This window comes from Lissotriton vulgaris, chromosome 3_1 (assembly GCF_964263255.1).
Source record: "Lissotriton vulgaris chromosome 3_1, aLisVul1.2, whole genome shotgun sequence".
Classification (NCBI taxonomy): domain Eukaryota; kingdom Metazoa; phylum Chordata; class Amphibia; order Caudata; family Salamandridae; genus Lissotriton; species Lissotriton vulgaris.
In genome coordinates, this window is record NC_141689.1 from 244,692 (window position 1) to 267,381 (window position 22,690).

Below are 22,690 nucleotides of genomic sequence, written 5' to 3' on the forward strand. Positions count from 1 at the left end.
ATCAGCAAAAGAATCACCTTTAGCCTTCTCACCCACGCACACAAAGCCCTCCACGACCTGGGCCCCAGGTACCTCAACAACCGCATGACCTTCTACACTCCCACCCGCCAACCACGATCGACCAACCACGCCCTTGCCCGCCGTCCCACGCATCCGAAAAACCACCATGGGAGGAAGATCCTTCTCCTACCTGGCAGCCAAGACCTGGAATTCCCTCCCCATCTACCTCCGCCTCACCCAAGGCCACCTCTCCTTCAGGCAGCAACTGTAGACCTGGCTGTTCGAGCAGTAGCGGACCCCCCCTCCCCACCACCCCCCCAGCGCCTTGAGACCCTCTGGGTGAGTAGCGCGCTATACAAATTTCTTGATTGATTGGATTGTGTGTGTGGGGTTGTGGGGTTGTGTGGTTGTGGGTGGGGTTGTGTGTGTGTGTGTGGGGTTGTGTGTGTTTGTGGTTGTGTGTGTGTGGGGGGTTGTATGTGTGTGTGTGGGGATGTTTGTGTGACATTGATACTAAAAGCATCTCAAAATAAAAGTACACAAACATTGAGTTTGTGGAAAGAGAAAGCACATTGTAAGTCAAACGGGCACAGCAAAGCATTAACACGACAACGTTCTTTGATGTTTGATGTTATTTGAACGAGAACATCAAAAGAGCACTGCTAAAGTTTTGCGGGCGAAAGTGACATATGTACTTTGGTGTTTGATGTTCTTTGAAGGAGCTCTGGCATTGCGCGGAGGGGGGCGGGGAAGCGGATTCCTTTGAAGAGTAAACCAGCATGAGTGCGGAAGAAGGCTCACAGGCTGACAAATGATGTGCGATGTGAACACGCCCGCACACATGCCCTGTACACAATCTGCCTAGAAAAGACTGTGGGAGCATTTTTTAAAGCCCCTACTTAATATCTCGGCAAGCATTGCTAATGCAATGGCTTAGGCGAGACCTAAAAATCATAAGTTGTCCCACTTGTAAGGTCAGATCAACTTGTCATTACTTTTGACAATAAAAGTCCAAGTAGACCGCGCCAACAACTTAAACCAGCTGAATCCATTATAAGCAGAGCTTGGAATAAACTAAACTCTGAGATTTTAACATTGAGTCATAATCAACTCATACTTCAGTTTGATGCAGAATTAGCATCTAATTATTATTCAGATTGGCTCAACGACTCTCTCCGCGACCTTGTTCCTCCGAAGCCCACATATTCCAACAGAAATTACCCTCAGCCCCTTGGTTTACGGAAGCCCTCAGGCAAGAAAAGCAAACCTGTAGAAGGAAAGAAAGGGGTCAGATGAAACTGCGACACACAAGAAAGAAACTCATAGAAATTGGCCCCAGCACAGTGTGAACACGTTCTCATCAACGAGAAGAGTATTTACAATACACTGCCGATTGAGAAGGCATCTAACTCGAGCAAGGAGCTCCGTCCGGTGGTGAGCAAAGTTACATCAACCCCTAAGAACAATGACACAAATCATAGTCAACAGTTCTGCGACACCCGAGCTCTCACTTTTAAAGGGCAGGTTAGTCTTATCTTTAATACATTTGATAATCCTAGTGAGACGCCTGTCAGGGAGCTGACATCCCAGTTAATGGACGACTATCACCCTTTCTCTGAATTCACGGCCACCTCCCTAGGTCAAGTTGCCGCTCTACTTATGGGCGCCAAATCAGGTCCCTCTTATGACCCATGCCCCCCCAAGATACTCAAACTAGCACCAGAGATAATCGCTACTAATTTGTCCGACATCTTCAATATAATGTTGTGAACCGGTGTGCTTCCTTCGGTTTGGAAACACGCCTCCATCCTCCCTCTAATAAAGCCGAATCTTATCTGTACTGACCCCAATAACTATCGTCCTATATCTTGTCTCCCCCTCACCTCTAAACGTGTTATTAATATAAAACCATCCAAATGTATCAGGGATAATCATATCCTTGACCCGATGCAGTTCGGGTTCAGACCCGGACACAGTACAGAAACCCTGGTCAAAGCAACCGAAGAGGTAAGGATGGCACAATGCAGAGGGGGGTCCATGGCCCTTATTCTCCTTGACCTATCAGCTGTGTTCGATACAGTGGAACACAAGACCTTGATTCAGCACTTAGCTGAGATCTGGATCAAGGATACAACCCTTTGCTTGCTCTCCTCCTTTCTTTCTGATAGGAGACAAACCCTAGCTCTAGGCAAATTTGAGGCGTCACTCTTCTCTCTGCCATGTGGGGTCCACAGGGACCCTCGCTAAGCCCAACTCTCTTTAATGTATATGTATCTAATCTGGCTCTACTTATCCAAGCCTTCAATCTGCATCTCTCCTCTTATGCTGATGACACCCAATTGGTAGTCACGGCCTTCAACGGTGATCCGTCTGGACCTCAAAAATGTCAAGACTGAATCAAAGCAGTCCGCCTCTGGATGAGCAGGCACTGCTTAAACCTCAACTCGGGGAAAACCAAGGTGATTTTATTGATGAACCTCCCCCCTTCCTGGTCCTCAACCTGGCGGGCAGATTTGCTGAGCTCACCCACAATCCCTGTCTCAAAAGCCAGAAACTTGGGGGTGTTATTGATGACAAACTCAATCTCGGAGTCCAAGTTTCATCGGTCGTATCCTCATCCTATCAACCTCAGAATGATCAGAAAAATCTTATCTTAAATCTCTGACAATTCTAGGAAAAACTTGACGACTGCCTTTGTCCTCTCAAAACTGGACTATTGTAACAGTCGCTATATGAATCTGCAAGAAAAGCATGCCAGTAAACATCGGACAGTGCAGAATACCGCAGCCAGAATGATTCTGAATCTCCTGAAATTCCATTCCATCTCCTCCGGGTTCTGGAAACTACATTGGCTTCTGATCCGCAGCCGGGTAAAATTCAAAGCCCTCTGCCTTGTGCACAAAGGACTTTACCATAGGGGTCCAGAATTTCTAAGGCATGCCTCCGATGTTACATCCCTGAGAGACCTCGACGTTCCGAGAGCTCCAACACTCTGGTGATCCCCAGAATAAAGAAGGTTAACTGGGAAGGTAGGAGTGTCATATTTAGCACAACTAAACTATGGAATAGCCTTCTGGCCCGAATCAGAGCAATTCCATCACTGCCTGCGTTAAGGAACAAGATTAAGACCAGGCATTTTAAAACCTAAATGCGCCCTTTTCAGCGCGCTCAGGTTCAGTTATCGCCAGGACACCCTTGGGTAATCGCAAGCTTTATAAATCTGCATGCTGTGCGAGATCTTTACATTGCAAATATACACAGGGTAATTTAATTGGGGTAGTGGTTCTTGGCGGTCCATCAGGATGTATGACGTTACAACACATACATTTACATCATGGTACATTACATCGCGGTTTTTACAACGCAAGTCGTTACAACGACTTGCGTTGGAGGGCGCTGAACTTAGGAGTAGTATAATTTAGTAATGACTTGCATTTTAAAAACCACAATGTAATGACATCGCGATGTAATCCCCGCGTTGTAAACGATGTTTCCCGGTACGGTACAGAGCAGGAATATCGTCGTAAAAATATCGACTAACCTAAATATCGCTGCAAAAATATCTACAGGAAGAAATATCGATGACAAAAATATCGTCTGACCAGAATATCGACAGACAGGTAAGTAATATCGTTAACATTAATATAGTTGTAATAAATATCGTTTACAAAAACATAGTTTACAATAATATCGTTTTTTAAATAATTATAAGTAATGTAGTGTTTTTAATTAATATTTGTAGTCAAAGTAGTATTTTTAGTAGTATATTATTATTTAATAATGTATTTTCAGTTGAATTTAGTATTAATAGTTCCGTAGCGGGTTGTGGGTTTATAGGGGAGTAGGGTGGGAAGTAATTTAAATATAATGAAATAATACATTAATTAATGTTTTAAATGAATATAAATAGTGTAATAAACAATAGTTAATTTCAATTAGTTAATTGAATAATAATTATGTAATTAATTATGTTAATTTTTTAATTAATTTTAGGTGTGTGTACAGGATTTTTTTAGTGAAAATGTTTTTGGGTAAAGGGGTATTTTTAGGGTTCAGGGTCAGTTTTCAGTTTTTGGGTAAAGGGGTATTTTTAGGGTTCAGGGTCAGTTTTCAGTTTTTGGGTAAAGGGGTATTTTTAGGGTTCAAGGTCAGTTTTCAGTTTTTGGGTAAAGGGGTATTTTTAGGGTTCAGGGTCAGTTTTCAGTTTTTGGGTAAAGGGGTATTTTTAGGGTTCAGGGTCAGTTTTCAGTTTTTGGGTAAAGGGGTATTTTTAGGGTTCAGGGTCAGTTTTCAGTTCTTGGGTAAAGGGGTATTTATTGGGTTCAGGGTCAGTTTTCAGTTTTTGGGTAAAGGGGTATTTAAATATAATGAAATAATAGATTAATTAATGTTTTAAATGAATATAAATAGTGTAATAAATAATAGTTAATTAATTTCAATTAGTTAATTGAATAAAAATTATGTAATTAATTATGTTAATTTTTTAATTAATTTTAGGTGTGTGTACAGGATTTTTTTAGTGAAAATGTTTTTGGGTAAAGGGGTATTTTTAGGGTTCAGGGTCAGTTTTGGGTTTTTGGGTAAAGGGGTATTTTAATTATATGTATGTATTATTGTTGTTATATAAAGTAATGTGTAAAATCAATTTATATGTCCACATTTATTAAGTTTATAATTAAAAAGTGTAGTAATTTTTTTTGAAATAGTTAAAAAATAAAAGTAATGTAATGTATTTTGTTAATAGTACTTATATTTATTTATTATTTAATGTAATTTTAATTATTTTAAAAAGTCGATATTTTTTACATCTATATTAATTACAACGATATTTTGGAGTCGATATTTATGTACTCATCTGTTTAAGTATAGGGTGTTGATATTTTTGTAAACGATATTTTTACAACGATATTTATGTCAGCTATATTTTTGTAATCGATATTTTAACACCCTACCTCCCGGTACATCAGCATCCTTACTGTATTCTTCGACAGTCTGTAGGAGTTTGTTCCATTGCCCAGCAATGGGATGTGTATGCAATCCCTGCTTTTATTCACAGCAGAGCCCATTATTTGCAGCTTCAGACCAATGTTCAAAGTATTTTCGCCATGAACTAAAAAAAAGAGAATTCAGAGGATTTCCATCTCATGGTCCTAGCCCGTTTGGCCACGGTAAATTCTAAGCAATCCCATAACACATGTGTCAATCAATCAATCAGTGACACTTATAGAGCGCGCTACATACCCGTAGGGTCTCAAGGCGCTGGGGGGGGGGGGGGGGGGCGCTACTGCTCGAACAGCCAGGTCTTCAGCTTCTTCCTGAAGGAGAGGTGGTCTTGGGTCAGGCGCAGGTCGGGAGGGAGGGAGTTCCAGGTCTTGGCGGCCAGGTAGGAGAAGGACCTTCCTCCTGTAGTCGCTCTTCGGATGCGGGGGACGGCGGCGAGGGTGTGGTTGGCTGATCGGAGGTGGCGTTTGGGAGCGTAGAAGTTGATCCGGCTGTTGAGGTAGCTCGGGCCTTGGTCGTGTAGGGCTTTGTGTGCGTGGGTGAGGAGGCGGAAGGTGATTCTTTTGTTGACGGGGAGCCAGTGAAGGTCTCTCAGATGTCCGGTGATGTGGCTGGTTCGTGGGATGTCGAGGATGAGTCTGGCTGAGGCGTTCTGGATCCGCTGGAGTCTCTTCTGGAGCTTGGCGGTGGTACCGGCGTAGAGGGAGTTGCCGTAGTCCAGTCGGCTGGTGACGAGGGCCTGGGTGACGGTCTTCCTGGTCTCGGTGGGGATCCACCAAAAGATCTTCCGTAGCATGCGTAGGATGTTGAAGCACGCCGAGGAGACGTTGTTGACTTGCCTGGTCATGGAGAGGGAGGAGTCCAGGATGAAGCCCAGGTTGCGTGCATGGTCTGTCGGTTTGGGTGCGGTGCCCAGGGCGGGAGGCCACAAGGAGTCGTCCCAGGCGGAGGGGGAAGAGCCCAGGATGAGGACCTCCGTCTTGTCAGAGTTCAGTTTCAGGCGGCTGGTCGTCATCCACTCGGCTACCTCTTTCATCCCTTCGTGCAGGTTGGCTCTGGCGGAGGCGGGTCGTTGGTCAGGGAGAGGATCAGCTGGGTGCCGTCGGCGTAGGAGATTATGCTGAGGTTGTGTTTGCGTACGATGGCCGCGAGGGGGCTCATGTAGACGTTGAAGAGGGTGGGGCTCAGAGATGATCCTTGAGGGACGCCGCAGATGACTTCGGAGGCCTCTGACTTGTACGGTGGTAGGCGGACTCTCTGTGTTCCTCCGTCGAGGAAGGAGATGATCCATTCCAGCGCCTTGTCCTGGATTCCGATGTTGCTGAGGCGCTGTACTAGGGTGCGGTGGCAGACCGTGTCGAATGCCGCGGAGAGGTCTAGGAGGATGAGGGCCGCTGTTTCTCCATTGTCCATCAGGGCTCGGATGTCATCGGTGGCGGCGATGAGGGCGGTCTCGGTGCTGTGATTGGCTCGGAAGCCGGACTGTGAGGGGTCGAGGGATCCGTTCGCCTCGAGGAAGGCGGCCATCTGCTTGTTGACGGTCTTCTCGATGACTTTGGCTGGAAACGGGAGGAGCGAGATGGGGCGGTAGTTCTTGAGTTCGGTGGGGTCCGCTGTTGGTTTCTTGAGTAGAGCGCTGAGTTCGGCGTGTTTCCAGCTCTCAGGGAAGGTGGCGGTGTCGAAGGATGTGTTGATGATGTCTCGCAGGTGGGGTGCGATGATAGCGTCGGCCTTGTTGAAGACGTGGTGAGGGCAGGGGTTGGTCGGTGATCCGGAGTGGATGGAGTTCATCGTGCGGATGGTGTCTTCGGTGCTGATCGGGGTCCAGGCGTGGAGGGTGGTGGTGGGGGGTGATTGTTCGGTCATGGTGTGCGTTGGTTGGTTGTTGAAGCTGTTGTGTATGTCCGCGATCTTGTTGTGGAAGTATGAAGCGAGGGAGTTGCAGAGGTCTTGCGATGGGGTGATGTCGTTGTTTCCTGCGCTGGGGTTGGAAAGCTCTTTCACGATGTTGAAGAGTTCCTTGCAGTTGTGTGCGTTGTTGTCCAACCGTTCCTTGAATGCTGTTTTCTTGGCGGCGCGGATCAGCTGGTGGTGCTTCCGGGTGGCAAGCTTGAAGGAGGTCCTGTTGTCCGGTGTAGGTTCCCTTCTCCAGACTTTCTCGAGGGCTCGGCAGTTCTTCTTGGAGCTCTTGAGTTCGTCGGTGAACCACGGGGCTTTCTTGCTGCCGGGTCTGCTGGGCGGGGTCCTCAGCGGGGCGAGCTCGTCCGCGCAGATGCTGATCCACTTCGTGAGGTTGTCGGCGGCCTGGCTGGGGTCCGCTGAGCTGGCAGGAGGGTGCTGGCTCAGGGAGGTGGCGAGCTGGTCTGCTGTGGTCTTGTTCCAGCTTCTGCGGGTGGCCTGTTGCTGGTGGTGGTGGGTCGTCGTTCTCTTGAAGGTGAAGTGGACGCAGCTGTGGTCCGTCCATTGAAGCTCTGTGGCGTGGCTGAAGTCGATGTCTGTGCTGGAAGAGAAGACTGCGTCGAGTGTGTGTCCGGCGAGGTGGGTGGGGGTGGACACCAGTTGCTTGAGTCCCAGGTTGGCGAGGTTGTCCAGCAGGGTGGTGGTGTTGCGGTCGTTGTTGTTCTCCAGGTGGAAGTTGAGGTCCCCCAGGAGGATGTAGTCAGAGGAGGGGAGGGCAAGCGGGCTGACGAAGTCGGCGATGTCCTCGCTGAATTGTGTGCGTGGTCCAGGGGGTCGGTAGATCAGGGTGCCTCTGAGGGTGGTGTTCGGGTTGGTGTGGATCTGGAAATGCAGGTGTTCGGCGGTGGTCAGGGTGTTGTCGGTGCTGGTCGTGAGACGGATGGTGTTCTTGTGGATGATGGCGATGCCTCCTCCCATCTGGTTGGCGTTGCGGTCCCTCCGGACGATCTTGTAGCCCTCTGGGATAGCGATGGCGATGTCGGGAGCTGAAGAGGCGTTCATCCAGGTCTCCGTGAGGAAGGCAACGTCAGGGGCTGTGGCGTCTAGGAGGTTCCAGAGTTCGATGGCGTGTCTGTGGACGGAGCAGGTGTTGAGCAGGATGCACTTGAGGTGGGTGCTGCTGGTGTTCGACTTGGCGGGTGCTGGTGTGAGGCAGGTCCGGATGCAGGTGAATTTGCAGGCGTGGCAGCTGAAAGGTCCGTGGGTGCGTTGTGGTGTGGCTTGATGGCATTCTTGGAGTCGGCCGGAGTTGAGAGCGATGAGGGTGGCGGCGGAGTACGTCAGGCGGGTCGGTCGGGGTCTTCGGGGGCCAGGGGTCCTGGCGCTGGGCGCGATCCGGTCGCGGACGGGCGCAGACGGGCTTACCTTTGGCGCGCCTTCGGCGCACAATCGGCGCGCCCGCTGCGCGTGACCGCTGCGCGTTCGCACGGTCGCCATATAAAGGCGAAGTGCGCGGGTGGGCGGAGCAGCTGGGAGGCGGGAGCGGGGAGGGAACAGAAGGAAAAAAGGGGCGGGGTCTGCGGTGGTGGCGGGAAGCGGGGAGGGAAGACGGAGGGCGGCGAGGCAGGCGGGCAAACAGGAAGGACACAAGCTGAAAAATACAGGCACTAATGGAAATAAAAAAAAACGCTAACACGGGCAAGAAATACAATTTAACAAGCACAAATGGCGAACAAAACAAAAACAAAACAAACGACAACAGAGTCAGCCGGCAGCGAGGCAGGCAGCGAGGCAGGGACAAGGCTAAGGGGCACACGCAGCAGCTGGTGGCCGTGCGGCGCGGGGGTGTCCCACAAGTGGGTCACACTCACCTGTGTCGCACGGTCGCCATATAAAGGCCAAGTGCGCGGGTGGGCGGAGCAGCTGGGAGGCGGGAGCGGGGAGGGAACAGAAGGAAAAAAGGGGCGGGGTCTGTGGTGGTGGCGGGAAGCGGGGAGCGGGGAGGGAAGACGGAGGGCGGCGAGGTAGGCGGGCAAACAGGAAGGACACAAGCTGAAAAATACAGGCACTAATGTAAATCAAAAAAAACGCTAAAACGGGCAAGAAATACAATTAAACAAGCACAAATGGCGAACAAAACAAAAACAAAACAAACGACAACAGAGTCAGCCGGCAGCGAGGCAGGCAGCGAGGCAGGGACAAGGCTAAGGGGCACACGCAGCAGCTGGTGGCCGTGCGGCGCGGGGGTGTCCCACAAGTGGGTCACACTCACCTGTGTCGCACGGTCGCCATATAAAGGCCAAGTGCGCGGGTGGGCGGAGCAGCTGGGAGGCGGGAGCGGGGAGGGAACAGAAGGAAAAAAGGGGCGGGGTCTGCGGTGGTGGCGGGAAGCGGGGAGCGGGGAGGGAAGACGGAGGGCGGCGAGGTAGGCGGGCAAACAGGAAGGACACAAGCTGAAAAATACAGGCACTAATGGAAATAAAAAAAAACGCTAACACGGGCAAGAAATACAATTTAACAAGCACAAATGGCGAACAAAACAAAAACAAAACAAACGACAACAGAGTCAGCCGGCAGCGAGGCAGGGACAAGGCTAAGGGGCACACGCAGCAGCTGGTGGCCGTGCGGCACGGGGGTGTCCCACAAGTGGGTCACACTCACCTGTGTCGCACGGTCGCCATATAAAGGCCAAGTGCGCGGGTGGGCGGAGGAGCTGGGAGGCGGGAGCGGGGAGGGAACAGAAGGAAAAAAGGGGCGGGGTCTGCGGTGGTGGCGGGGAGCGGGGAGGGAAGACGGAGGGCGGCGAGGTAGGCGGGCAAACAGGAAGGACACAAGCTGAAAAATACAGGCACTAATGGAAATAAAAAAAAACGCTAACACGGGCAAGAAATACAATTTAACAAGCACAAATGGCGAACAAAACAAAAACAAAACAAACGACAACAGAGTCAGCCGGCAGCGAGGCAGGCAGCGAGGCAGGGACAAGGCTAAGGGGCACACGCAGCAGCTGGTGGCCGTGCGGCGCGGGGGTGTCCCACAAGTGGGGTCACACTCACCTGTGTCGCACGGTCGCCATATAAAGGCCAAGTGCGCGGGTGGGCGGAGCAGCTGGGAGGCGGGAGCGGGGAGGGAACAGAAAGAAAAAAGGGGCGGGGTCTGCGGTGGTGGCGGGAAGCGGGGAGCGGGGAGGGAAGACGGAGGGCGGCGAGGTAGGCGGGCAAACAGGAAGGACACAAGCTGAAAAATACAGGCACTAATGGAAATTAAAAAAAACGCTAACACGGGCAAGAAATACAATTTAACAAGCACAAATGGCGAACAAAACAAAAACAAAACAAACGACAACAGAGTCAGCCGGCAGCGAGGCAGGCAGCGAGGCAGGGACAAGGCTAAGGGGCACACGCAGCAGCTGGTGGCCGTGCGGCGCGGGGGTGTCCCACAAGTGTGTGCAGTCTGTGGTCGAGTGCTGCTCCGGGGTGGTTTGATGTCACTCCAGGGTAAACCTTATTATGTTTATTTGGCGCAAGGTAGGCCTTGTATAAAATGTTTATTTGGATTAACTTAAAACTGGCCTTTGGAGAGCCCCCTCGGGCCCTTGGGCCCTCTGCCACTCTTTGTCATATATACCCTCTGTACAGCTCTCCCACTGGTCCCTGGGTGATTGCAGAAATACCATCTTATGTTCTATTATGGCATTGCGGGTTCACAGTTGGTGAGTTAGTATCATGCCAGACTTCCTCTAGGACAAAGAAACAATAACAGAAGTGGGACCCGTTAACCCAGGTGAGATCGGGTAAAGTATGCAATATACAACAATGGGGTCTATTAGAATGATGGGCGGTTTGCCTCCGCCCGCCTGGCGGTGGCGATCCACCCGACATTCTCCTCTGCCCGCATGCCATTTCCCCCGCCATATTATTATGGCGGGGGGGACCCCAGCAGATGGAAAGAACGTCCGCCGGTTTTCCGCTGGTCCCACAGGTGACCCGGCGGAAAAGGGGCCTAATAGTGTGGCAGGCGCATCCTAATTGTACATGTGGGACCGCCGCACACATAGCGGGCGGTCACATTTCCCAGGGCGATGGCGGGCGGGGAAAGTCCGCCCGCCATCATAATAGACCCCAATGTCTCAACTGGTAATCATTCAAATAAGGGAGTGCAAAACAGTGATATAAATCACAATGTATATACCCTTTGTCGCCGTTCACGCTGCCCTATTCACCCCTGTGTCACTGCGCCGCTGACCTTCACTAAACACGCCCAGTGCTCACTTTGTGTGTTTTGTTCATTGTATATTTAATTGTACTGTAGTGCTGTTATAACTACTTACAAATAATAACCCTTTCACTTTACCATTCCCGTTGTGGTCTCCCTTGATTTTGTTCCTCATCCCCATTGTGATTTATATCACTGTTTTGTGCTGCCTTTTTTTAATGATTACCAGTTGAGACGTTGTTGTTTGTTGCAGACTTCCTGCAGGAGCAGATGTTTCCTGCAACTGTTGGAGGTCTTTATTATTAAGATGGTTCTTTGACTCTTCAGGTTTGTGCCTCAGTGTTTGTACAAGGATTAAAGTGGTTGGGAGCAGGTTTTGGCTTCTGGAGAGTGAAAGACTCCGGAGTGAAATATGGGGGTGTGAATTACATATCGATTAACAGGTTTCCAGTGTCAGCTGAGGCAGTTCCTTATTTTGGACCAGAATTCCTTTTTCAGGCTGCAAAAATACTCTATAGTGAGGAAACCTGATGGATCGAGGAAGTTGTTAGACCCTTAGGGGCCCATTAGGATCACGGGTGGATCACCATCGCCCGCATGGCGGTGGCGATCTGCCCGTGGTCCGACCCCGCCCGCCACCCAATCCCCCCTCAGATGATATATTTAGAGGAACATATTTATACTTTTGGATAATACGCCATCTAATTAACTGTGTATATTCAAACAGTTTATTTTGAATTCTTAAAATGATTGGCCTAACACGATGATGACCATCATCGTGAATGTAGAAAAGATTTTAAGCTATTTTTGATTGCTCCTCCCCCCTTTTTTCTTTTCCTTTCTCCTGAAACACTTTCCCTTGATGCTTGAAAAATTTAATATATGAGTATGAATGTAGACACATGAGTGATTGAATGCTACAATTTAGTGGTATTAGTGAATGCAAACACTTGTAGGTTTGATTCTTTTCCCTGTTCTTCTTCCTCTCCTGTACACTTAATGTAACTTTTGAATAACGAAGATTAAGTTAATATAGAAAAAAATCTGTTTTGTGATTACTATTTTAAAATAAATGGATTGATTCAAAAGAATAAGTCTTTCGAAGAACCAGTTTGAGTCTGTTCTTCATGACCTGAGTTTGATCTAAGTGAATTGCAGTATTGGCAATGGTTGTTGTTTTTCTAACTTTGAGGCTTGGCCTGACTGCAGATTAGCCAGAACTTATGTTGGTTTTTACTGTACAACTTTGAGCATGAAGTGAGTGATGATGAATAGTCTGTTAGAGGCAATAAAGGAAGCACCCGCGGGTATTTTTGACCAAGTGACCCATTTTCAAACACTGTGTACAAACGCCGTACAGAGAATGTTTGGGTTACTTTAATCTCTTAGCGAATAGAGTAGAAATTCCCACTTTCCTTTCAAAATAGTATGCAGAAATCTGATGCCCAATAGCTGTAGCAGATTTGATGTTATTCTCAATAGTCATGGCCGCCATGGACAAGTGAGAAAACAGTAGTAATGGATGAAGGGGCAGATTTACAAGCCCCTGCGACACTTTTGCGCCGCAGTTACGTCACTTTTGTGGCGCAGCAGCGGCGTAATCCATGCGCCATGTCGCGCCTTATTTACAACGTGACGCATCTAGGGAGATGCGTCACATTGTAAAGCCCTGCGCCACATGAAACCTGCGTCAGGTTTCATGCGAGCGATCCGGCGCAGGGTGGGCGTTCCGTCGCCGTAATAACACATAAAAGTGACGCTGTGAAATCGACAAGGTTTCACTGAGTCGCTTTTACGCCCATGTTGCGTCAAAACCCTGTGCTTGATTGAAGCAGGCGTAAGGAGTGACGCACCATGTTGTGGATAGGCCAGGTTGAAACAGTGCTGGAGTTGCGTCATGCCTGCGACGCAACTCGAGCACTGCACCAACCTTACGCCGGCAGATGCGACACCCATCTGTTTATCCTTGCGCCATGATGCACCGCATTGTAAATGCAACGCATCTGTTGTGGTGCAAGGGTAAACTTGCGTCACACATCTTTCCTAGCGCATCCCTGCTGATTTACTGGAATGCGCCAGGAAACGTAAATCTGCCCTGAAGTGCTTAAAAAACACCTCCAGAAGGGACAAGCTGTAGTGACAATGAGCCCTCACCTGCATGGCTGCCGCAGAATGAGCCGAGTGTGCGGTGCTTGGGATAATTCTGCATGTGTTGTGAACACTGCCGTCGCTCTGCGCTTCACTAGTGTTAGACCTGAGTTTCTCAGAGGTCACAGCGTTTACTTGGGCTTTCATGTTGAGCTTGTCGTCTAGAATGATTCCCAGATTTCTTGCTTTGGTGTTGGGGTGGGTGGGGGTCCGAGCCCACAAGGAAGGGTTCCAGGGGGATGCTTTCCTTCTGAAAATCACTACTTCAGTTCTGTCCATGTTGAGCTTGAGGCAGTTTGTTCTCATCCATGCGGTACAGTGGTCCTGCATGGGGCAATCTTGTTTTTTGTGGAGAAGGTCTTGTCTGACAGGGAAAGAATCAGCAGAGAATCAGCTGGGTGTCTGCGTAGGAGAGTATGTTGTCTTAATATCTGATGAGGTCGCCAGTGCGGTCATGTAGATGTTGTATAGCGTTGGGCTGACAGATGATTCTTGAGGTACTCAACAGATCAAAGGGCAGATGTACGACCATATAATTTTGCGACTCGCAAAATGCGAATCACAATTTGCGAGTTGGAAAATGATATGTACACCAGTGTCTGAGACACTGTTTGTGATTCCCAATGGGGTCGCAAATTGCATGGCTCATGAATATTAATGAGGCTGTCGCAATTTGTGACCCCATTGGGAATGGCTGGCACTCCCAGGAATGGTGGTCTGCTGGGGTCAGCAGACACCCATGCCTGGGACTGCTGTTAAATAAAGCAGTTTTTATTGTTTTAAATGCAGCCCCTTTTCCTCAAAAGAAAACGGGATGCATTTAAAAAATATTATTATTTTTCATTTTCATTTTTTAAGGGCTGGCAGTGGTCCCTGCGACGCCCCTTCCTAATACCTAATAGCGAGTCGCTAAACCCTATTTTGCAAGTCGCAAATAGTTTGCAATATAGTGTTGGTACATGGGCCACACGTTTTTTCAGTTCGCAGATGCTTGTGAGTCCTGAGTCAGCCTGCAGGGCGCATACACAACCTCTCCGACCAGAGGGGGCTTCCCTGAGGAAGGCTCGGGGTTCCTTCCACCCAACCCCTTCACCACCGAGAGGGTTTGAAATATTTCTCTTGCAGTGCTCCATGATGGGACATAGGTAGCAACTGCTTTTCAAAAAAAGGGGTGAGTGGAGTGGGTGGCTGCACAATGGAGACGTGCATTGGTAGTGTTCCGTCCTACATCAGTTGCCACCCAGGTCCCTTTACCTCAGATTCATTTTCCTCCTCTGCACCCTTCTCCCCTCCCCAGGAACCAATGGTGCGTGGGTTGCTCCTTTCCTTTGTATTCTTCAAAACTCAGATAATTAATTGTTCTCTTCCGCTCCTCCCTTAATGCATACATGAGCATGGCTGGTGTGGGGAAATCATGTTTGTAGTGTCCAGGATGTGCAGAAAAGGGCTGGTGTGTGCCGAAAATGTCTGATCGAGTGCAGTGTGACATGGGTTCAGTGTGTAGAGCAATGCAGTGGCAGACCTGGTGCTTCTTTTCAGTGCTTTAATATTACAGAGTTCTGCATAAGACTGCATGCATCCAAACGTATAGGTGCAAGGCATGGACCCTTTCTGGTGGCCACTAGAACATTATCTTTTCTTATACTGGTTAATTTATGTGATTGTAGAGAAGTGTTAGGTTTGTGTCTTCTACTCATTCACAATGCACTGTGAACTTTCATTGTCTCTGATTAACATAAAGAACATGAGGCCTGCTTTAGAGTTGGACAGCCAGGTTTTCCATCGCAAACATGACTGATCTCCTGTCTCTCTTATTACTACTTCATTATATCCTAATTCACTTATATAAGGTGGTCCAGATACCTGTCAGGTTTGTGACAAGAGTGTACGTCCATCCGTCCACCGAACCTTAAGACAGGCCTATAGTCCTAGCTTACGGTTTAAGATTCCTTTACTTTTTTGCTCCCGCAGCACTAACACCGGATTTCTTTTTCATTCTGACAGAAAGAAAGTAAAGAAGAACATTAAATCTTTGTAAAGAAGTCCTCCCTGCCAAAAGATGTGAAAACACTGAACAAGAATCTCCTTCAATGAAATCCAGGTTCGAAGGAGACGTTTCTCAGGCATCTGAAACTAGAGCCCCATCGTGGAGATACCAAGATCAAAAACAGAAACTAAAACTGGATATTTTGAAAGACCAAAGATCAAGTGTTTCTCATGAATGAAAAAGCAGCTTATAATGCAAAGAATCGCTTCCTGGTGGCCAATGGCACCGCACACCAAAGAGCTGATATAGGTATGTTTATGGCAGTATTCAAGCAGGAAGTGGAGCGCGAGTCTATAAGCTGCCGTGCAAAGGAAGCAGGCCACAAAAATGTATTCTATGACTAAACCATCATACTAAAGAGATATTAAACAGAACATCAAAATACTGATAAATAAGGAATTAATGGCAGAAGTTATAATATAAATGCATTGAATTAACTAAGGATTATTTAATGGAAGATGAACATCTGAAGATCTGAGCCACAAAATGGAGGAAGTAAGAGTCCCCCTAAAAGATGACACTGGAGAAAAATCATATCAGTGTTCTGAATGTGTTAAGGGTTTTGCTAGAAGGCATTGTTTACGAGTCCATCAGAGAATCCACACAAATGCAAACCCATATAAATGTACTGAATGTGACAGGGCATTCCAAACAAAAGAATATTTATTAATCCATCAGCGAACACATACCGGTGAGAAACCATATGAATGCTCTGAATGTGGTAAAGCTTTCAGTAGAAAACAGGTTTTATCAGTTCATCTTCGAACACATACTGGGGAGAAGCCATTTAAATGTTCTGAATGTCGCAAGACTTTCAGTCAGAGGGCTACGTTATTAAGACACCAGAACGTTCACACTGGTGAGACGCCGTATAAATGTTCTGAATGTGAAAGGGCTTTCAAGCAAAAGGAAGAGTTATCAGTGCATGAGCGAATACATACTGGCGAGAAGCCACATAAATGTTCTGAATGTGAGAGAGCGTTCATTACAAAACACCAGTTATCAGTACATGAGCGAAAACATACTGGTGAGAAACCATATAAATGTACAGAATGTGACAAGGCTTTCAGTCAAAAGACTGATTTGTCACATCATCAGAGAACCCACACTGGTGAGAAACCATATAAATGTACAGAATGTGACAAAGCTTTCAGTCAAAAGACTGATTTGTCACATCATCAGAGAACCCACACTGGTGAGAAACCATATAAGTGCTCTGAATGTGGCAAAGCTTTTATGATAAAACAGCTTTTATCAAATCATCACCGAACACACACTGGCGAGAAACCCTATAAATGTTCTGAATGTAAAAAAGCTTTCAAACAAAAGTTTTGTCTGTCACAACATCAGAAAACCCATCAGAGGTTTTCACCTCAGGGCCGCAGTTGATACAGTATAGGCAAAACTATACTATTGAGAAACCATAGGGGTGTTCTGAATATAAGGCATTTACCAAGAAGGAGGATTTATCAATGCATCAGCTAACACTTAATGATGAAAAACCCCATTGATGTTCTGAATGTGACGAGGCTTTCAAGCGACAATAATTTTCATTTCTACATTAGAAACACCAGACTAAGTGTGAATAAGCGGTTATCACACTGTAATAGCAGCTGATATAGGTGAGGGAGAAATCACAGATGCTATACTGTATATGTTCTGAGGGAGACAAAGCTATAAATACAAAATAAACAAGTCATTGGTGATAAGGCAAATCACACGGCAGTAATTTCACTACAGAGGAACATCTGCTACAGCATCAACTAAAGCAAACTGTTGAGAAAGCATACTTGTGCTAAATGTGACAGACTATTAAACACCAGAACTCAAGAACATTTTATCCTTGAACCATAGAATCCTGATTCACCAAAGGAACTCATTTGTACCTGAAAGAGCCGACGTCAGAGACAGCCTGCTTCAGTTTCAGTAATCCAAGCTGTGTTTTCTAAGACCCTCCTAATACTGAACCCAAACAGAATTCACTTTTATCACAAGTATAATCAAGCAAGCTTAGATGACCTGCTTTGCAACCTGATTTTAGACACTTCTTGATCACCTCTCAATGTAAATAAAAAAAACAATATGCTTTACAATTGTCTTCTTCACAGCCTTCTTCAAAAAGAAACTGCAGAAAGTTTGGTGCGAGCCACGTCCTTCGCTAGAATCTCTACAGCAAGGTCAGAAATGATGGCAGACTCTCACATCAACGGTGCCTACACCCTGCTCACTCAACCCTGGCTCTACAATAACTCCACTGAAAAGTATGATTGAGGCTGCTGATAAAGGATAAAAATATGGTCACATTTGTCTTAATCAAAATTAATACTGGCAGTTGATCCAAATCCTTATCTAAGATGTCCTCTTGAGAGAGCGGCTTTGCTTCTGGAGCCTGATCTAAATTTGGAAATGAACCCATCTTTCCCTTCCTGCCAGGAACTGAAGGTTTGTGGGGCCATTAAAATCAGTTCTGCCAATGATGATCCTGCTGAGGACACTTGGGAGTCAACTGGCCACGCGCAGAGTTGCACTAGAGGGCCAGTGCGTGAAGGCCGGTGCTGGTACCTCGAGTGGTCTGACATGCATGTTACGGCAGGGCCTGATGTGGCCATGGACCTGGAGTGGGCTGCACTGGTCTTGTTGACAGGGTATGAGGACACGAGTGACAGCGCTTGGGGAGCCAGAGGCTGCACCACTGTAGGGAGAGGGCACCTTGGCCCATGTATGGTACTATTTGTGTGGCGGTTCTCATTTCCTAGATGCCCACTTGTAAGAACTTGGAGTTTCGCTTGAGGGGGGATGGAAGCCCCACTAGGTGAAACAACCACAATCCTGGTCCGGGTGAACCACAAAACTCAATAAATTAACCTTGCTTAATCCTGTTGTAGCTTGGCACAAAAGCAGTCTGTCTTTTTTAACTTAGAGGCAATGCGTAAAGTATTTATGCAGCACACAAATCGCAGTAAATTGAAAACCCAATACAAGAAAATTCACAAACCAATTTAGAAAAATATAGTAATAAATAAAATTATACCAGAATGCTAAAAATCCAAGTAGAACTGAAGATATTACATTTTAATGTTTTAATTGAGGCCGGGAGTGGCGGTCACCATGGGTGGTCATTGCTGTAGCTCGGAATGTAGAACATGCGTTGCCAGTCATCGCTGGTTATCACAGGACCAGGAAGTGCCAAGTTCGCTGGAGCTTCGCTTTGGCAGGTGGTAGAGTCTTGGTACAAAAGGTCCTGGTTGCATTGACCCCAAACTGCACCTTTTCTTCTTAGAGGAAGCTCAAACTGATGCCAGTGAAGGGTAAAACCTGAAAACGCACCTCGTGGGGATCAGGAACTCACTCTAGCAGAGGCCAGCACAGCTCAGGCTGGTCCCGTTGCAGATCCCCTGGAGCTTGTTGTGTCCCTGTAGCTCATGCAAGAGGTGAAGCAACTGACCCTTGAGTCACTCAGGCTAGCCTGGGAGGAAGGTAAGCAGGTTGAGTCTTTCTTCTCAGACATCAGGGCAGTCCTTCTTCTGTAATGTCTGCATGTCAGGAGTATTCTGATGAGTGACAGGAGATCCAATATTTATAACTGGTAGCAACCTTTGTATGTGTGGGAACACAGTTTTCTACCCACTCTTTTTCTCCTTCCCTTGTCAAGGCCCCAAACTGTCTGGGATGATAATAGGTTTGTGTCGGGTTCCTTTGAAGTGTAAGTGGGGCAGGGCACTGCTCCGCCACCAGCCTCCCGGCCCACATCTAGTCTCCTTTATGTCACTGTAAGGGAGGATACAGAGCCATTCACAGTCATATGACCCAGGCAGAAGACACAAATGTTACGACCAAAAAAGGACAACTTTCCAAAAGTACAAAACTATGTAGGGTTAGGCCCATAATCAGTACGGCTAGACCCCCTATATCAACAAACCACAACACGAATGCCAGTAGTGATATCAATTCTTTATTTCATTCACATACCATGATCACACATCTCAATTGTCATGGCCATAAATCCATTTATTAGTGCTTTTCCTTTTTTGGGGTTTTGACAAAGAAGAGACACTTTTTTAAAATATATATTATTCATAAACTTGGAAAAACAATTTGTAGAACTTTTATACACAGGGACACTACTGATACAATATTTACAATAAAAAACAAATGACATAGGCATTACACAAAACAAATATCACATTGCATACAGACTTTACAAAACATTTTAGAGCTCAGGTTCTGTTGAAATGAAACCTTATTTAGAAACCGAAAATTCCCTTGGAACTTGCGTTGTGACCAAATAATTACTTTTGTTCCTCCTAGGGCTACTACCAAACAGGGTCCCTACTAAGATCATAGACGTGTACCACTCAAGCTCATTACCAACAGAATTTACAAAGATTTGTGATTTTATCTTTGAGCTTAGTAGGAACCCTGTTTGGTGTGAATGAAATAAAGAATTGATATCAGTACTAACTTTCTAAAAGTGGCGTTTTCAGAATTGTAACTTAAAATCTTACTTCATCATTACAGAGTTTTAAATTACAACCAATTTGAGTGTAAATAGTATTTTCCTAACAGCTCTCCATCCATAGTTATCGCTCATTAAATGTTATAAGACAGGGGTCACCAACCTTTTCTGTAATGGAAGCTACTTCTGATCTGTGAACATCAACATGAGCTGCTAAAGGCCAAGCAACTCGCACATTTTTCCAAAAGCCCCCCCCTTGCGCAGCTCCATTGACTTTAAGCCTAATTTCTTTCAGCCCATCCTGTGATTTGAACAAAATACTTTAAAGTTTCCTAGAAATACTGATAGGAATACCTTTGGATTTGTGTTGTCAACACGTTTCAAGACCTTTCAATAATAGCAGTCACTGAAATTATCATTGTTAGACGGACCGGGAGGGTCGGCCGAGGATAGGGGGAGAGGTCTCCGGGGAGAACCGTCTCCAGCGATCGTACAGACAAGTAACTTCCCCCCCACAGACGTACACCACACAAGGATAAGGTTCAACGATACTTTATAAGCAATTCTTTAAGTACGGTAAAATGGTACAAGGAGGTCTGGACTCAGGGGTCCCCTCGGTTCGGGTCTCTGGATTGGGAAAGGGGTAGCGGGACAGTCTTGTTACCAATTGGTTAGGTGAAATAGCTCTCAATCCTCGAGCTCGGCGTTCTAGATGATCGGGCCGCGGCGGAGCCAGCAGGTCCCGATGAAGGTGGTGGTTACAAACGGTCCGCGGCCACACCAGCAGGTCCTGACGACGATGAAGGTTTCAGAAGGTTGCGGCAGTGCCAGCAGGCAGGACGATAGTTCGCAAGGCAGGGCTACGGCAGCGCCAGTAGTCCGTCAAGGATGAGTTCTTCTCTGCGTCTCTCGACTCCAGGATACAACTGCCTTCCTGCTCTGGAGCTGCCCCAGTTATAGGTCTGGCGCCCTTTGATGTCCGGACCCTCGCACTTGGAGGTCGGGAGGTCCGGGATGAGGGAGTCCAGACACCCAGCAGGGGGGTGGAGCCAGCGCCTGGGGGAGCTGGGGGTGATCGGCACTTGGCGGGGGAGAGCCATCGACACCTCTTTCTCCCATTGACCTGCCAAGTAGTCCGCTCACCTCCTGGGTGGATGGTGGTGCCGGGATGTCGGGGCCTGGCCAGGCCCAGGGTTAGGGTCGATCGGAGGCCACGCGGCCTCGTGGTGCTGTGTCCAAGATGGCGCCCAGGTCGGGCGAGAGGGCCGGTAGGGGATCGGGCCCATGAGGTCGAGATGTTCAGAGGCAGGGGTCCCAGAGGGGACGGAAAACGGGTAGTGGTGGCGTGTAACACTTGAGGAGCCGGGCTCGGGCCTGGTCGTGCGGGAAGGGAGCGAGCCCTTCATGTGGCCTGTCCAACATGCGTCCCCCCCAGCTGAAGGCGGGGAGAGTCACCCATCCTCTTGGGGACTCGCCTCGTCGAGGCGGAAAAAGCGTGACAGGCCATCTGCGTTGGTGTGGTCTTGCCCAGGTCGATGTTCCACAGTGAAGTCCATCCCCTGCAGGGAGATGGACCAACGTAGTAGTTTCGGGTTTTCCCCCCGCATCTGCATTAGCCACTGCAGGGGCCGATGATCGGTCTGTACTCGGAAGTGGGTGCCGAAGAGGTAGGGCCGGAGCTTTTTGAGGGCCCATACCACGGCGAAGGCCTCCCTCTCGATGGTGCTCCAGCGTTGTTCTCGGGCCAGGAGTCGCCTGCTGATGAAAGCCACTGGCTGGTCAAGTCCTTCGGTGTTCAACTGGGAAAGGACTGCCCCAATGCCATGGTCGGAGGCATCCGTCTGGACGATAAATTCCCGACTGTAGTCAGGGGCCTGGAGCACCGGGGCGGAGCACATGGCGGCCTTCAGCTTCTCGAAGGCCGCTTGACAGTCTGGGGTCCAGTTGACCTTCTTTGGTTGGTTTTTGGATGTGAGTTCCGTGAGGGGCCCCACAATACTGCCATAGTCTCTCACGAACTGCCGGTAGTAGCCTGTGAGTCCCAAAAAGGCGCGTACCTCGGTCTGGGTGATGGGGGGCTGCCAAGACTGGATGGCAGCGATCTTGAGTTGCAGAGGGGCCACCAGACCGCTTCCCACCTGGTGTCCGAGATAGGTCACGGACCCCTGGCCAATTTGGCATTTGCTGGCCTTGATCGTGAGGCCAGCTCGTTGAAGGGCCTGTAGCACCTCTCGGAGGTGGTGGAGGTGGTCGGACCAGTGGTGGCTGTATACAGCAATATCGTCCAGGTAGGCGGCGCTGAATTCTTCAAGCCCCGCCAGGACCTGATTAACTAGCCGCTGAAACGTTGCTGGGGCATTCTTCATGCCGAATGGCATGACCTTGAAGTGATAGTGTCCATCAGGAGTGGAAAATGCAGATCGTTCTTGGGCCCGGGGTGTGAGGCCGATCTGCCAGTAGCCCGCCGTCAGGTCGAAGATACTGAGGTAGCGGGCAGCTCCCATGCGGTCGATTAGTTTGTCTGCCCGGGGAATGGGATGTGCGTCTGTTCTGGTGACCGCATTCAAGCCCCGGTAGTCGACGCAGAACCGGAGTTCTGGTGTGGCGCCGGGAGCGGCTGCTTTGGGGACCAGTACTACTGGGCTGGCCCAGGGGCTGTCGGAGGGCTCGATGACCCCGAGCGTGAGCATCCTGGCCACCTCCCCTTGGATGCAGGCCCGTACCCGATCTGGTACGCGGTAGGCCCGGTGGCGGATAGGGGGACTGTCCCCAGTGTCCACGTCGTGTACGCACCAGGGGGTGACCCCTGGGGTGAGGGAGAACAGGCTGGCGAACTGCAGCAGGAGGTCTCGGCATCCTTGGCGTTGTTCCAGGGTGAGGGCCTCCGAGAGTCGGACCCCGTCCACCGAGCCGTCCTTCTCCCG

General features: G+C 48.5%; 1 protein-coding gene across 1 annotated transcript in view; it reads left to right on the forward strand.

Moving 5' to 3' along the window:
- Window positions 1–17,806, forward strand: part of LOC147725786 (uncharacterized) — a 153,084-nt gene extending 135,278 nt beyond the window's left edge. Inside the window, exon 3 of the mRNA XM_086959938.1 lies at window positions 15,825–17,806. Within this exon, the coding sequence (XP_086816064.1) occupies window positions 15,825–16,699 (875 nt within the window). The 3' untranslated portion in view covers window positions 16,700–17,806. The remainder of the gene's footprint in view (window positions 1–15,824) is intronic.
- The last annotated feature ends 4,884 nt before the right edge of the window (window positions 17,807–22,690 follow it).